The sequence below is a fragment of the Magallana gigas genome, chromosome 1 (assembly GCF_963853765.1).
Source record: "Magallana gigas chromosome 1, xbMagGiga1.1, whole genome shotgun sequence".
Lineage (NCBI taxonomy): Eukaryota > Metazoa > Mollusca > Bivalvia > Ostreida > Ostreidae > Magallana > Magallana gigas.
The window spans coordinates 67,214,618-67,232,388 of NC_088853.1; the positions used below are offsets into that span (position 1 = coordinate 67,214,618).

Below are 17,771 nucleotides of genomic sequence, written 5' to 3' on the forward strand. Positions count from 1 at the left end.
TTTGTTTCGAATACCACATTGGAATAAATGTTTAATTTTTGAAAGCCAGCCCCTTTTCCTACTCTAAACGCATTTTTTGTTTTACTGTCGAGGAATATATATGTTGAAAGCTACTACACTCAAGGGCATTTTGTCAACATTAAGTTTGTACGGAACACAGAAGAATATAACGATAAATCAATATTTAAAGGATTATTTTACGAGAAATTGCTCAATAAGGAGTGTTCTATAGTGAAGAAATGTTTGACTAACCATGCATTGATATATGCCCGTGGTATTATGTACTTTAGAAGTAAATGCACTAAATAGGCTACACTTCGAAATTGATTTTAAAGTGACAAACTAAATTACTCTGCATTCAGAAATCATTTTTATAAAGATGTCTTTCTCTATTTGTCTTTTCTATCTGATTGGCCGTCTACAACAGGAAGTGAATAACCATTAGGCAATATTTTAAAAGCATTCAAATGATGAAGTAACAAGAACGTCAAAAATAGGATTAAGAGTTATTGGGAAGCAAAATGAAGGTAAGAAACGACTTCGTATTGATTTGTAATTCGATTTTTGGATAATTATTCATAAGGAATTAAGACAATTTTGTTTCGTATATAAGAAGATTAAAAAACGTCGGGCGTGATCAAATCCACCAAAGTTCGTAAACCATATGATCGATTTGATCACGCTCGACTGTATCGGATTACCTCATTATATTCAACGAATGATTCCTTATTAATTATATTCACAAAAATATTCAGCAATTGTACGCTTAAATTTTAAAATAATCGTCAATGAAATGTATTGGACTATACACTACAAAATTATTTTGTAGTATTATCTCAGAAAAAGACTCAGGAAATGTAAATGATACCTAGATAAGTAACATTTTGCCTCTGTCCGTCGCCGTGTGCAATGCGTCGTCCGTTAAAAATGTTACATATATAGCAAGAAAACAATAACTAATCAATGAGATTGATCGTTACAATTGATTTTTGTGCTATGCTGATCTAAGACAAGAGCTCCTCCTCATCCTCTCCCGTCTATTTCTATATTGATGTCTATAAAAATAAGCATTTTTGGAAAGTTTTCTCCTCTTCAACATTGATGGGAGAAAAACAATTCACATAGTAATGATGTTTATATTGTCTGTTGCCAAAAGTATTTTGTATTGAGCCATTAAAACTATTTTAAAATTTACGTTAAATCTAATAACATATTAATAATGTGTAGTAGTTTAGATGACATTATCATTTGTAGTTCTGAAATAACAATGCCGCATGTGTGCTAAATCCGGCAATGACAATTACCTGCGAGTTTACGATATCAGTTACGTCAATTATGTAAATCTGGCCTCTCTGCCATTTTTAAATCACCCCATTCTCAATTTTAATTCTCACTTTAGATTTTTGTGAATTGCATTGACCTTAAGATAGGGTCAAAAGACTTACGATGGGGTCTACAAAGTTAATGTGAAAGTTTAACAAACTAGATCTTTTCTTACGTTTTTTTAAAACTAGTTTTGAGGGGTATTCAAATTCATCTTTACATATCTTCTTTGGTATGTGAATATGAATTAAGCAAAATTTTTTATGACTCTGAGAATACTGCATAAGTAATCCATGTTTTCTAACGGTTACTCCTCTGATTGAAAATGCCGAAATTTTGTTACCTTGGATAACAAATATCTCGATCTCAAATATAGAAATACATATATGAAGTAAAGCAAACTACAGGATGATTGTCTATCTGATTGGCCGTCTAAAACAGGAAGTGAATACCCCATTATGCAATATTTAATAAGCATTCAAATTATTGAGTAACAGAAACGATTCAACTAAGATTAAGAATTATTGGGAAGCAAAATGAAGGGAAGAAACGCCTTCAAATAAAATTTGTAAATCGATTTTTTGGAGAATTATTCTTCAGGAATAAAGAGCCATTTTTAAGTAAATACAGTCGGGCGTGATCAAATCCACCAAAGTCCGTAAACTTTATGATCGATTTGATCCCGCCCGACCGTGTAGGATTAACTCATTATATTCAACGAATGATTCCTTATTAATTATATTCACAAAAATATTCAGCAATTGTACTCTACAACTTTAGAATAATCGTCAATGAAATATATTGGGCTATAAATTACAAAATCAATTTGTAGTTTTATCTCAGAAAAAGACACAGGAAATGTAAATTATACCTAATTAAGTAACATTTTGCCCCTGTCCTCTGTCTGTCGCCGTGTGCAATGCGTCGTCCGTTAGAATGTTACATTTATAGCAAGAAAACAATAAATAATCAATGAGATTGATCGTTACAATTGATTTTTGTGCTATGCTGATCTAAGACAAGGGCTCCTCCTCATCCTCCCCTGTCTATTTCTATATTGATGTCTAAAAAAATGAACATTTTTGGAAAGTTTTCTCCTCTTCAACATTGATGGGAGAAAACAATTTACATAGTAATGATGTTTATATCGTTTGTGACCAGAATTATTATGTATTTAGCCATTAAGTTATTTAAAAAGAGACCTTTAATCTAATAATATTCAACCCCATTTAGATTATATGCATTAGAAAAATAATGTGTAGTAGTTTAGACGACATTATCACTTGTAGTTCTGAAATAACAATGCCGCATGTGTGCTAAATCCGGCAATAACAAATATCTGCAGGGTTTGATATCAGTTACGTCAATTATGTAAATCTGGCCTCGTCGCCATTTTTAAATCACCCCATTCTCAATTTTAATTCTTATTATAGGTTTTTGTGAATTACATTGACATTAAGATAGGGTTTCAGACTTAATGTAGGGTCTACAAAGTTATTGTGAAAGTTTAACAAACTAGATCTTTTCTCACGTTTTTTTAAATATTTTTTGGGGGTATTCAAATTTATCTTTACATATCTTCTTTGGTATGTGAATATGAATTACGCAAATTTGTTTTATGACAAACATATATAATATGCATGTATTTTTTTTTAATATAATATAATATATATACGATTTATATTAAAAAAGACAACGAATCGCATGAACAAAAAATAAGTAACCATAAGAATAACGAAGTACTGGTATTTAAGACGGGAAAATTTGATATGTTGATAATTTTGCTATCGTAACCATAAGAATAAACTTTTAGTGGTAATTGTTATTTGAAAAATACGTTTTTAATTTAACCAAATATGTTATGATTTCAAAACATGCTAATAATAATGGGAGAAAAAGAGAGGGGGCATGGAACAAAAGACGACATATGAAAATTTGTGCCCTTGGATATTAAATATCCCCCATCTCAAGTGAGGAAATGTATATTTATAAAGCAAAGCATACCAGAGAATGAAACGCTGCCATTTAGTCAACTGAATGATAACTGAATGGTTTGAAAAGGTGACTGAATGGCACATGTATGTCATTCAGTCACTTTTCAGTTACGTTTTAGCTACATTTCAGTTTACTTTATGGAACAGATTCATCCTGTGTTAACATTGACGTCTAAATATTAGAAATGCGATCAGGTGTCATATGTATGAGTAAGCACACCCTGCCTAACGGTTGAACATGCAGTGTGATAATTGTCATGATCGCAAGAAAAGGAAGAAACCGTACCAAGTTTAGATAAATGATCAATTTGAGATATGACACCTTTGCCATTACGTATTCGCTGGTAGAGATTTGTGAAAAAAATGTATTGTTATGCACAATTTCTTTACTTCCGTCTTGTGTATCCCAAATCAAATGAAATATTTAACGAGGCCGAGTACAGATCGAGTACGCAGGCTTTTGCGCAACGTTTCATTTGTATTGTGACGTCATCTTTTTACTTTTACTTGGTTGACGCCATGGCGTGATATTTTCACCTGCAGATATTCAGCGAAATTTGTTGAAACTCGTTTGATGCTTAATATTGATATTATATTGTGGAGTTAACATAAATGTCTCGAGGTATAAGATATATTTGGGTTAAGGTCGAATACGTGAAGAGGGTTCAGCAAGCCTAGTTCTCTGTCACGTTTTCTAAAGCAGCCTTAAAATATCTTAATTCATATATTTCAAGACAGTAACCATGTATTTATATTAACGACCCCTAATATGTGATGTTATATATCCATTTATTACTTAGATATGTCTAAATGTTTTAATAATACTATGAAGATCACCATTTCCGCCTTTGTCAAATAAAAAAAATGCCATTATCTGAAAAAGCTGGGAAATTGGGCATACAAAAAACATCTTTGATAAGACCCCTGAAACAAACCAGGAGGTAAAAAGGGTTTTTTTCATTTGACCATTTGATGCCTTTTAGCAATACCTTTAATAAGTGAAAGATTGATACATTTATTTCAAACAAAATCCCGTAAGGTCCTATGTTAAAAATTAACAAATGTCTTTTTATTATCCTAAAATAATAATTTTATCAGTAGAAATCCATGTAAAAAATGTCATTCAAAAATCCAGGGGAGAACATATTAGACCCGGCTTCGTTAAACTTCTTTTCTAATATTTAACAGCCCAAACCCAATAACGAGCCCGATTGTAATAATGCAAAAAAAACTGCCGATAAAATGTACAACAACAACACTTTTCACTATTTTACAGAACTTATCTGTTTGTAAAAAATAATATAAGTGATGAAACAAGTAATGCTAGATATTATTACTGACCATATACTAGCCTCGCTCAATCACTGACTCTGATAATCAACGTGATCTTTAAAATAATTGGAATGTAAAAAAAAAAACTTGATCGAAATCATGTAGACCAGATGCTACAATAGTATAAACATGATCTGATGATTGACATTTTGAAGCTATTCAGTAAATGTCATGTTATTCTTCAAATGCATAAAGAAGAAAGTGTGGAAAATTGAAGTGGGACAGACACACGGACAGACATAAAGATAGACTGATGAACGCAGAGGAAATCTAAGTCCACTTGGTGAAACCAGTAGGGGCTTACAAACTAAATTACAATGAGGTTGATCCCCCACCGCCTTTTAGGAGTAGATACAAATTTAAAGAGAAAAACACTAAATAAACACCAAAATCGAAATTACAGTAGCCGCCCCTTCGCAGATAAGGATTTTCATATATTGCATTTTTTTTCTTTATTCCTGATTTGTTTTGGTTGGTTTTTTTTTTTTTTTTTTTTTTTTTTTTTTTTTTGTTCGGTTATAGTTTTTTTTGTCGGAGAATTTTAGACGAATCTGCCCCACCCCCTCACTTTCAGAACCTATAATACATGCCTAGAGAGTGTATGTCATATTCTATTACCAGATGTATTTTTTTTTACTTTTAGCAAATGTTGTATCTCCTACATCCAGTACTTTGGGTACTACCGATGGTGGTTCTAATGCTTACAGAAAAAGAAACCTTCAAGTGTTCATCAAACCACAACTGCACCTGCTATAAACGTGAAGATTCTGGAATCCTCTTTGCAGACTGTTCAAACCTGAAACTTCAATCTGCGCCATTATTCAATGATGAGGTAACCGGGATAATTCTCACACATAACAACATTTCAGAATTTCCGGTTTCTCTTCCGCAGAATATTCGGTACCTTGATATATCAAGGAACGCTATAGAAACTATAAAAGAAACGTCGTTATCAAACTACAAGGCCATACACAATATCAGTCTCTCCGCCAATAGACTAAAGTCCATCGAACTAGGATCCTTTTTAAATTCAAGATATCTTACCCATCTGGATGTTTCTAATAATCAGGAACTGACTCTTGAAGTATTGGTTAATATTTCACATGACATTAGTTATTCCACGTCAATTCGTGTTCTAAATTTGGAAAGTGTTCAATGCACATATGGTGTGAGTTTCATAATTTGGAAATACCACATTTCGGATTTAAAGACCACTCAACTGGAGCAGCTTAACTTAGCTTCCAACCGTATAAACAGCTTGGAATTAGGAGTTTTATCAACATTACCAAAATCCCTAAAACATCTTAACTTAGCTAACAATGTTCTGAGTTTTGGATTTTATATTTTAGAATTTGGAAGTTTGCATAGCTTGATCACTATGAATGTTAGTTTTCAATCCAAATTCCACCAACTTAAATACAAGGACTTTTTCAATGTATGTAATGATTCACGTACACGACAAATAGGTAATTATGGGAGTTCACATTCAATTGTTACAGATTCAAACAAAACAAAAATAAGTCTTGTTTCGTCTACTGTCCGTCTATACATTCCACCTAGCTTGGAAATCTTTTACTTTCACGATAACATGTATAAAATGACTCTTGAGGAATTCGCCTTTTCATCAAAAGGCCCACCAAAGATTACGCATCTGTATTTTCAAAACAACATCATTTATCAGTTAAATGGTCCAATTTCGGGCGCAAACAGTGTCCGATATATGGATTTATCGAACAATTTCTGCAATTTCATCTCTGATTATTTTTTTGACGACCTTAAAAATCTGTCTTACCTTGATTTATCCCAGAACGTTTTAGGAAAAGTTTTAGAAGATGACAACAGTGGGAACACTTTTCGAAATCTTGTCAATTTGACAACTTTGAACTTAAGAAGCAACCGAATTTTTCGACTGCCTCCAGCCATTTTTCGTAATCTCAATCAACTTGAAACTCTTGTTATAAGTGATAACTCTTTAGGTGAGTTTTCTGTACCAATAGGAAACATGCAACGCCTTAAGCGACTTGACCTCTCAAATAATCAGTTATTATTCTTGGATGAAAAAACACGAAATGCAATCGATTCCTTGTCACGAAAGAAAATATTACACGTGAATGTAACAGGTAATAGATTAGCATGTATTTGTGAGCAATTGGAATTCTTAAAATGGATGGCTAAATCTAAAAATGTGAAGTTCATGCACTTTGATGATTATCTTTGTACCTTTAGGAATTCTTTTAAAGCTAATTTTTCAGGTATTGACAATTTGGTTCAAGTTATGGAAAAACATTGTGCCTCATACATATTTACTATTGTGATAATGACATCATTGATATTTATCACCTTGACAACAACCTTTGGTCGCATTCTTTATAGATACAGATGGAAACTTAGGTATATGTACTACGTAGCAAGGGAGAAATATCGAAATAATGTTGAAAATTCAGATGGGACGACTGACAGCTCGTTTCATTTTGATGCATTTGTGTCATATGCCGAGAAAGACAGACGTTTTGTGATTAAACTCGTGAAGCAGCTCGAAAAAGACCACAATCTGAAACTGTGTATACACCATCGTGACTTTATTCCTGGAACAGGTATTGCTGATAACATCACTAATGCCATTCATAACAGCAGACGAACTGTGTCTATTATGACGTCACACTTTTTGGATTCCTATTGGTGCATGTTCGAGTTAAATATGGCACGCATGGAGGCCATTTATTCTCGAAACGGTGAAAATATTCTAATTTTAGTTGTTTTAGAAAAACTTGCAATTGCGAATCTTCCATTTTCTTTTATTAATCTCATTGAGAGCAATTCCTATCAAGAGTTTCCAGAAAACGGGGATGATAGTGAAGAATCGGCTTTCCGCTTGAAACTTGCTGCAACGTTAAAGTCCCGTGAAGGCGACTTTAGGACCTCATCTTCGAATGGAGCTGCATGAGATTAAACAAGTATTCGGTTTAAGGAAATGACTGGCATGTAATACTGATTAATGGTCAGCTCTGTTAATGTAATGTAATGCAACTTAAAGCATTTAGATATATGCAATAATCATTATAAATAAGATATATTAAACCGTTTTGTTGATTTTCGAAATAGCTAGGCATAAATGGCTTTTACTTTTAGTAAGCAAATTGTATTTCTGACTAATACTTTTACGCATGCAAAAAGAAAAAGTGATTTAAATCATTATGCATGTAATTGTATAACTGTTCTAATCTCAAAACAAACGCAGTACAATAACATTTTTAGTATCATCATGGAATAATTAAAGTTTACATGAAACTACCATTGCATAGTAAATAAAGTAGTGCAAGTGCAATGCGTGCGTAAATCGTAAAATGTATCGTATCGTATTGACGCTAATCCAAAAAGTATGCAAAAGGTTTTTTTGTTACAAAATTAACGTTGTATTTTACATATCAACACCAAAACAAGAAAACGGTATCGTGTATGACTTTACAATAAAACAAACCATTATTTTCAAAAGGCAAGAAGATAAACAAATTAGATGAAAACAAATATTCACATACAATACAAAATATAAAAGATTGATAAAACGATGTACATTGTAATTTGACGTGATGTTTTTCTATTTGGATCAGATATTAAATTTTGAAATGTGGTTATTTTCAATTTCTCTGAGCCACAAAACCTTTTTTCATAGATCTCTCGTATTAAGTCTATTCACGGTCTAGATCCTAAAAAATCGCTCATAATAATGAGTAAAATCATTTATTCTGATTCTCTATAGAATTTCCTCTGAAAATGCCCCAGAGGACTCTAACCCAACTTTCAATTGCTTTGTTTTCAAATTTCCTACCGCTCTGCGACTTTGGAATCTTTTATTATTCGTAGGGGGTCAATATTAGGTACACATTTTTTTTTGTGGGGACGTTATTTCGTTGTTCGAAAGTTCGAGATAAATTTAATTAATATTAAACAAATGCTTTTATATACATCTGTGGTGATGTAAATTCGTGGGCAAGGGTTATCAACAAAAGCCACGAAAATTGGTCCGCCACGATCATTGATGATTCCATAGTATTCTGCCAAGCTTCAATTGTTTTTTTTTTCAATTGTACAAGTGAACTTGTTTTATTGCTCCAATTTATTATAATAAAAAATGTTGCCATGTCAAAAATAGTGCCATATTTATTTTTTAATTTATCATGATAGTCAAATACATGCAACATTGTTGAACTATTTTTTGTTACGTCATAAATACCGGTTGGTACAGCTTTCATAAAGCTCTTCTGTCTTTTCAGGATTTGATCACATGACCAACTCGTATATATATTCCCGATATACATCCAAAAATGATACCTATTTCTTAAGAATACAGCTTTCGGTTTAATTTACCTTAACGCAGGAGATATATCATGTGTCCATCCACTGCAATTGAACAATTTCAACAATAGGTCAAAACAGTGCGACATTTAAGTCCGGACATGACAAGGTCCGGGCTTTTCGCTACCATTTCCGTTGGACATAGCTTACTTTTGTTTATATATCTTGGTGGGACATTTTACTTTGATCCTATCATGTCAGCATGAATGTACACATTGCTCTAGTTTCCTTATAATTGTCTCTCAAATATCAAAATCCCATGGGATTTTGGTGGGATTTTTCATCCCATCTCAAACCCCACCAAAATCCCATGGGAGAAAAAAATCTTTGTGGGATATAAACTCCCATGGGATTTTTTCTCCCATCTTTGGTGTTGATAGGATAATTAATCCTATAAAAGGCTTTTATAGGATTTAAAATCCTATGAATGACCATGTTGGGATATTTTATCCCAGAGGATAAAAAGTCCTCTAAATATCATCTTGATTGATTGTATGTTGGGGTTAACTAAACACTTATGATTCAATTGTCTGATCATATAGTCTAGTAAAACCAATATTCAAACAACCAATGTATTAATTTATTTAAGAAATGAACTCAATGTCTACCCAAGTTATACTCGTATAACCTGGGTTGGGGCAATTTACGCTTTATAATCCGCGAAGCGGATTATAAAAATGCGTAAATTGCTCCAACCCAGGTTATACGAGTATAACTTGGGTAGATATTGAGTTCATTCCTTATAATATAATTTTCTGGAATTTGCTGTACAAATTGAGTCCGTTTTACTTTTAAAAATGATATAAATCTGTTCAAAATTCAAACGTAACGTCAAGTGAATTAGTACGTTGGTGCATTGTGACGTGTCTTGTGACGTGCAAACCAGGTTATACAAATTTAACTTAATTTTTCTATCCAATCAAATGCCGCGTTACAACCAGAATTAAATTATTAGATAATGTCATTATATCCATCTAATGAATTACACATGCTAAATTATATGTACCATCAATAACATATTCTTCTTGAAATGACTTAATAGAGCTTATAACAATAAGATTTAACAAATTCTGAGAAAATAAATACCAAAAATTACCAATTCTATTGAATATTAATGAAAATATTTCTGTTTATGTAAACCTATAAACTCTTACTTTTCACTGCTGCAAGGAGACTCATTTTTGTTTTCAATTTTGATTTGATGCTGTACATCAGGTGAACCGGCATGACCCAAGGAACAAGAATATATATGATTTATGGGCGGGGATCTCAACTGTTTTCAAGATATTTAGGCACTTCCTGTTCAAAGGGGGGGGGGGTCATGACCACCCTTGGGGCCCATGACCTATATACTATTTGATGCTCCTTGACACAAGGAACAAGAATTTATTAGGTTTAGGGGTGGGGATCTCAACCGTTTTCGAGATATTTGGACACTTCCTGTTCAATGGGGGCCAGGACAACCCCAAGGGCCCATAACCTACATACCATTTGATGCCCCTTAACACAAAGAACAAGAATATAAGTAGTTTGAGGTTGGGGATCTCATAGGAATTTAATGAGATATTTAAATTAGGGCACTGCCTGTTTCAGGGGTAGACGGAACCACCCCCATATGGCCATAACCTATATACCACATGATGCCCCATTGCACAAGGAACAAGAATTTATATGGTTTAGGGGTGAGGAGTCACGGTTTTTTAAATATTAAGTAATTTCCCAAACCTCAGGGTTGGGGAATATATATAGTCCCCAGAGATCATATCTATAATGTACCATGTATTGACCATAATTAACACTCAATATATTTAGCATTTGAAAAATCCATGTCAATATCTTTAACGGTTTTCAAGTGATAACCATTTACAATATAGTGTATAATTTTCCCCTACGGATTCAGTGTTAGACCCCACCCCTATTTGACCCCCAAAACTATGGTTGCCCAACCCCAATTTAAAAACAAAAAATTTAAATTTTAAAACAGGGTATGCAGGCCTATCATATTCTAGATCTAGAGTTGTGTACAACTCTGTTCATGCAGCCATCTCTGAGAAAAGTGATGGACAAGTTCAGAGGCAAGAAAGAAGAAAAAGAAGAAACCGCTAGCTGTCAAAAACAATGTCTCCAAACTTCTTTTGGGAGACTTGATTACAAAAGGTACAATGTAAACAATTATTTTTTTATACATACAGAAGGAGAGTTTATTAATACTCCCTCTTCGGTTACATGTGTAGAATGGCCACCATTTGAGTAAAATTTGGCCTACCCAGAAAGTTGGAATTTCCTATTCTGATGACAATTTATAGGCTTAAGTTAATTACTGAGATGAAAATAAATTAATACTTTTAAAACAGTTTTTATCAATTTAATCATTAAATTTATAGATCTGCAGTGAAGTTGCTCTCTGGTTTTATGAAATACCAATAAGAAACCTGACAAATTATAAACCCATTTTTTTTTTCAAGAATATGTTTCTTTCAAATGTAATACAAATATAATTACATGTAAACAAATGTAGTTATTATAGTATCAACCTTAAAAACCCAAGTGTATGTATCCTGTGCAAAAGTGATATTTAAGATGTTTTTACATTAGTTAAAAAATCATCTCCCTTCTTTCATTATGTATACATGTATGATATGTAAAGGTACACTTGACCTTCAAATAACATCTAGCTACTATAATTACGGTACTACTATTGAAACGAACAAGAATCAACATATTTTTACCCTTTTATTGTATATATATATATATGCGTCAAAAATGTAGAAATACATGTAAAAATTGAACATTTTTCATGAAATTCTTATATATATATCCATCTCCAGCGTAACCCTGGTGTGTTTTAATTTTATTTAAATTAAAGGTAGGTATATCATACTTGCAGGTCCTACTGTTTATCAAAAGGAGACTAGAAACCAGAATAGATAAGATATTCACTAAATATGATTGTTAACTTCCATTTTCATGGAAACAAAAAAAAAACACATGCAGGATGGCATGTCTAGTTGTGAATAAAAATGCTACAAATCATCCAATTTACCAAAAAAGAGCAATTTCTTAGCATCAGTGATGATTATTTCAAATATGTGTAAGAAATGACCCAAGAAAATTGCAACAAGTTTCATAATATTAGGTAAAATATTTCAAACTATACATGCTTTTTCTGACAATCAAAATACAGGGAGTGTAATACATGTAAGAGTATTTCTAAGTGATTTGATGCTTTTATCATGGTAATATTATGTAGATGTATGTAGTACTGAATAAGGTTTCTTATTCAAGGAGGTTGAACAACAATTGATGTTTAAAAGATTAAGTTAATATGTTTTACTAAAGGAGAGCCCCATGAATCTGTGTTAAATAGAGGAATGGGGAAATGGTAGGTTCACTTAAATGGCTATATTTTTCTTAAACCTCAAAGGAATTGGCAATATGATGCATATTTTTTCTCAGAATTGCATAAGCTTTCTAATTTCATCTTTTCATAGAATTTTAGTGTAAATTAAAGAGAGCAAGTCAGACAGTTTTGAATAATAATGGGAGTAACTCCCTCCTAGATTATTTTTTTTTTTTAAATAAAATATGTTTAAAGATATTAATTGTTCCTCTTGAGTTGGGAATTGTAACTTATTTTAAAAAAGTGTTCATCGCACAGGTACGTAATTAATACTAAGGAAGTTTTTGTCCCATGCTTTTCCTTTTATATGAAAAAAGTCATTGCCCCATGCCTGTTAAATGAACTGGGTCCCATCATTGTGATAAATTTAAGGTTCTCAAAAATTATAGCTAATACATCCTCAAAATATTAGATTTGCTCATCTGACTTATATTGGAATCATTATTACGGTATATGTTTGACATTTCCCATACAAAAAAAAGTTACACTTAGTCATAACTTTTCTGTAACTAAAGTGTAACTTTTATGTACCCAAGATTTAGGCACATAAAAGTTATAACTTTTTTGTACCTAGATTGGACTTAAACTTTTTGCCCTATAACTAAAATGTACCTACATGGAACTTAGAAATTTCTTAGTATAACTAAAATGTACCTACATTGAACTTAGAAACTTTTCAGTATAACTAAAATGTACCTACATTGAACTTAGAAACTTTTCAGTATAACTAAAATGTACCTACATGGAACTTAGATATTTCTTAGTATAACTAAAATGTACCTACATGGAACTTAGATATTTCTTAGTATAACTAAAATGTACCTACATTGAACTTATAAACTTTTTAGTATAACTGAAATGTACCTACATTGAACTTAGAAACTTTTCAGTATAACTAAAATGTACCTACATTGAACTTAGTCAATTTGTGAATGTGTTTGGACTTTGTCATTTTTACACTAAAAATTTAAGTGTATCTTATCCAAGAGGTTCAAGTCTAAAGTAGACTTTTATCACAATAAATCTAAAAACTAATATAAAATATCGTAAAACTTTTTTTTTTTTTATAAAAATCACCATAAGTGGGGGGGGGGGGGGTAGATGTAGGTTAATCACACACTGGGTAGTAAAATCACTAAGATTTGTTTGAAAACAATGACATAACCATTATAACGGGAATCCAGTCCATCAATTGCAACACAAATACCTGTCCTAAATTTTATTGTTTTTATAAGGCAGAAACAGGAAATCACTTTCCGCCTGAACGCACACACATCCCAGGTTAACAGTAAAGGGTGTCTAAAGAGGTCATGATTAGTCCGTGCTGTGATGACACTGATGTTTGTTTAAGATAAAAAGTTTATGTGTGTGTTTTGACCAGCAGACATTTTTATTTTGCTCCAGCAAGCATTATTTTGTTATCTGTCTGTTGAACATCATTAGACATATTACGATTTCGTTTAAACACTGTTGAATACTAAGGGGTAGCATCAACTTTATATTATCACTGAAAATTTTTCCAACTTTTCATGGCCTACCCCATGAATAAAGGAATAGAGTAGATTTCTAGAAATTGATTCAGAATTTTCCCACGACATCGAATGCATGCGAAGAAAAGGGGGTGGGGGAGGGGTGGTGGCATTGTTTGTTATTATGAGATGGGTTCACCATATTTATTCACATATTTGATTAATAGACATGTTGTTAACAAAGAACAGTACTGCTATTTCCATCTGTATGTTTTCCCAGTACTAGCCTATCTCTCATCGTAATTTATAACAGCACATAGCTATAGGGATTGTGTTTTAAACTTTGGGAAACATGTTTTATTTAAAAAAGATGTTATAATTTTTGGTTTTACACATTCATCAATTGTAAAAATGCATTGGTATTTAAATTCATTTAGTTTTTAAAATTCCCTCAAATTATTCAAAATGGCGGCTCGTGAGACCGGAAATGCCCAGTTTTTATGATCGGTTAATAAACTAACAAGTTGTAAGGAAAGAAAGTATTACTAAAATTTGTTTCATTTAAATGCAGAATTCTTTAGATAATATTAAGTAAATAATATTGTTTTTTAACTAAAATAAATTTAAAGATTTATCCCGGTATTAATCGTGGCTGTATCGTGATTGGCCAAAATTTCAAACTTTGACTTTCGTGAATTCTGATTGGACAATTGCCATTCCGCCATCAAATTTTGAAATGGGCAAAGAAGACAGGAGTTGTTGTGAAGATTTTCGTGATTTTTTCAAGAAATATGCAGAATCACAGCGTGTTGTATGTAGTAATGAAACTGCAAGCAGTGGTTTCATAAAGATAGACATGCTTAAGACCTGGATGATATGGCTTTAGTTGTGGATGACCATTTCCATTCAGGGTAAGTCTGATATACAAACAAGTCATTTTAAATAATTCATTTGTGTTTGCTTATCTCAGTTTCTATATAATTGCTTTGCACTTAGAAATGAATTCCATTTGGAATATTTCTAGAATTTTAATAAGAAGTGCATGATTTTATCATCTATAGCAAAGTCTATGCAGCCATGTATATCTAGTGATGTACATTCTATATAATCAAGTTATGGCCGACTCTTTTAAAAATAGTATCATTGTATTGCAGAAAAAATCCCAACCAAGTCCAGCTAGCAGACTGTACACCAGATTGAAGATACATCATAAATACAAGATGAAAAAAGTAAGTGTGTGTGTTTATCGAGTAAAGATATACAGATTTTAACCATATATTATGTATATCTTTTAGTAAATGAATTATTGTAAATCTGAGAATATAATGGCAACTGCTGTATCAATGTTGACTTTTTAGGGGGGGGGGGGCAGGTCAACAGAGAATTGAAAAGTTTTACTGATATTTAATAATAATTTATGCTACGTATATTGAGAATTGGCAAACAGTGTCATGTTTTAAATTTTATTGCCTTCTTTTAGATTAATGGAGGACGAGGATAATACTATGAAAGAGATCAGATGCAAGAGCAACCGTTCCCATAGAAATACATGCAGCCATGTCAACAGAAACCAGTTTTCACCTGCCAGGTGCTGGTCACATATATATTCAACATGGGTATGCTATATAATTATGTTTTAAGTATAAGGTAGTTGTCAAGGATTTTAACAGTTACAATGAAAGTACATGTAGTAAGAAATTGCCATAATGAAACATTCTTTTTTATACATTTTAGGAACAGATTCAAGAAACAGATCCAGTTGTTTGCTGATAAATTACTGCAGGTCATTGGTATCATCTAGAACCAGAACTGTTTTAAAAATCATACTTATCTAGTATGTTTGGAACAAAATCATGCTAGTATATGTTAGGAATTTAACCTAAAACATGCTTTATGAAGGTTTTGGTCAAATTTTGGTTTACAAAATAATGTTTTTCAAACTTTCTATTCAAATTTAGCAAGAACATTAGACACACATGTAATCCCAAATGCTTTTATTTTAGATTATTGCTTTATTTCAAAAACTTGCCTATAGGGTCTGTAATGAATTGTGATAATTTTGTAAACAAAAAAATGCTTTCTTTGGTGACATATGCGAGATATGAATGTAGCGACATTGCAGAAAAAATACATTACCCACATTAGCGAGTTATGTAAATTTTTTCTGCAATCATTGCTCCCTTCATTACCTGCATGAATCATCAAAGAAAGCATTATATTGTTTATATTTACATCTTTCTTTTAACAAATTAATAAATTGTTTGTAACAAGTAAGTTAAATTAACTATATTATTCTTAATGTGCATCAGTACGTTAGCTAAAAGAAACAGCCAAATTGTCTTCAATGGGAATGTGAGTCTGATATCATCCTGATTATTTCAGTGATTTTTCTAAGGTCATTGTAGGTTTCGACCAATCGTTAAACAAGTGTTAACTATAAGTTTCCATTAGAAATGGAGGAAAGCAAACTCATTAGATGTAAATATAATTCAGTAAACATATTGATTAACAAAAACATTGACTTGTGTTCATTTACTCACATGAACAGATATGATTTTAAATTCCTATTCAAGAGCAAAAACAATTTGATGAAAAGTTCTTTATGTCAACATTAGGGACTTTTTTTTTCATCAGTATAACACCTGTACATGTACCTGGGTTTTTTTTTTTATCTGAAATTTATGATACAGATAGATATTTTTTGCCTACATCTGTAATTTTTCTGTGTAACTTTTCTGTACCTAAATGATAACTTTTTGGTACCTACATCTATAACTTTTCTGTACCTAAACAATAACTTTTCTGTAACTTTATGTATAACTTTTCTGTACCTACATCTATAACTTTTCTGTAACTATATGTATAACTTTTCTGTACCTAAATGGTAACTTTTCTGTAACTATATGTATAACTTTTCTGTACCTATATGTATAACTTTTCTGTACCTACATCTATAACTTTTCTGTACCTATATGTATAACTTTTCTGTACCTAAATGATAACTTTTCTGTACCTACATCTATAACTTTTCTGTACCTAAATGATAACTTTTCTGTAACTATACGTATAACTTTTCTGTACCTAAATGATAACTTTTCTGTAACTATATGTATAACTTTTCTGTACCTACATCTATAACTTTTCTGTACCTAAATGATAACTTTTCTGTACCTATATGTATAACTTTTTTGTACCTAAATGATAACTTTTCTGTAACTTTAATTTGTAACTTTTTTGTACCTAAATGATAACTTTATTATAACTTTTTGATAACTTTTTTATACCTATTAATTTTTATGAAAAAAATAAATTGTCAATAGTTACACTCTAGTTATGACTTTTTTGTACTTAAGCAAAAAGTTACAATATAGGTATAACTTTTTGATGCTAATTTGGAACCATAATTGATCAGATGGTTCCAAATTGTGCTAACTTAGTTATGACTTTTTTGTAACTTTTTTAAGGGCTCATAGGTATAACTTTTTAGTGCTTTTTTTTTGGTATGGGTTATTAGTCAAGATTGTTTCAAAATATTTACTGAATGGCGGATCAGAGGCTAGAACCCATTAATTTCTTAAATAACATTTATTTATCATGCAGTTGTATTATGTTGGTCTCAGTGGTACTTTTATGGATATTGTGAGGTTATACTACAAACACTTAAATGTTTATTCAATAGTTATGTTACATATTAAATTTTTCCTAATACTCTACTCAACAATGCTCAATGAGCTTAAATAAAGCTCTGAATACATACCAGGTACCGGGTACATGTATTTTTAACCAGTGAACCCTAATGTTCAACTCTCTCTCTCTCTCTCTCTCTCTCTCTCTCTCTCTCTCTCTCCTAATGAATGATTTTGGTTTGTTTCAAAGTTAATTATGAACATAATTATATAT

At 31.7% G+C, this 17,771-nt stretch overlaps 1 protein-coding gene and 1 long non-coding RNA gene across 2 annotated transcripts; both read left to right on the forward strand.

The window, feature by feature from the left end:
- Positions 1-195: 195 nt before the first annotated feature.
- LOC105330702 (toll-like receptor 4) lies at positions 196-8,789 on the forward strand. Its single transcript, XM_011432572.4, has 2 exons — positions 196-527; positions 5,293-8,789. Exons 1-2 carry the CDS (start codon positions 522-524, stop codon positions 7,591-7,593), a joined length of 2,307 nt encoding a protein of 768 aa, XP_011430874.3. The 5' UTR covers positions 196-521; the 3' UTR covers positions 7,594-8,789.
- Positions 8,790-13,207: 4,418 nt separating this feature from the next.
- On the forward strand, positions 13,208-17,149 carry LOC117684728 (uncharacterized). The gene is made up of 4 exons (XR_010707618.1): positions 13,208-14,782; positions 15,026-15,100; positions 15,352-15,487; positions 15,606-17,149. It is a non-coding gene; the product is annotated as an uncharacterized lncRNA (long non-coding RNA).
- Positions 17,150-17,771: the final 622 nt, after the last annotated feature.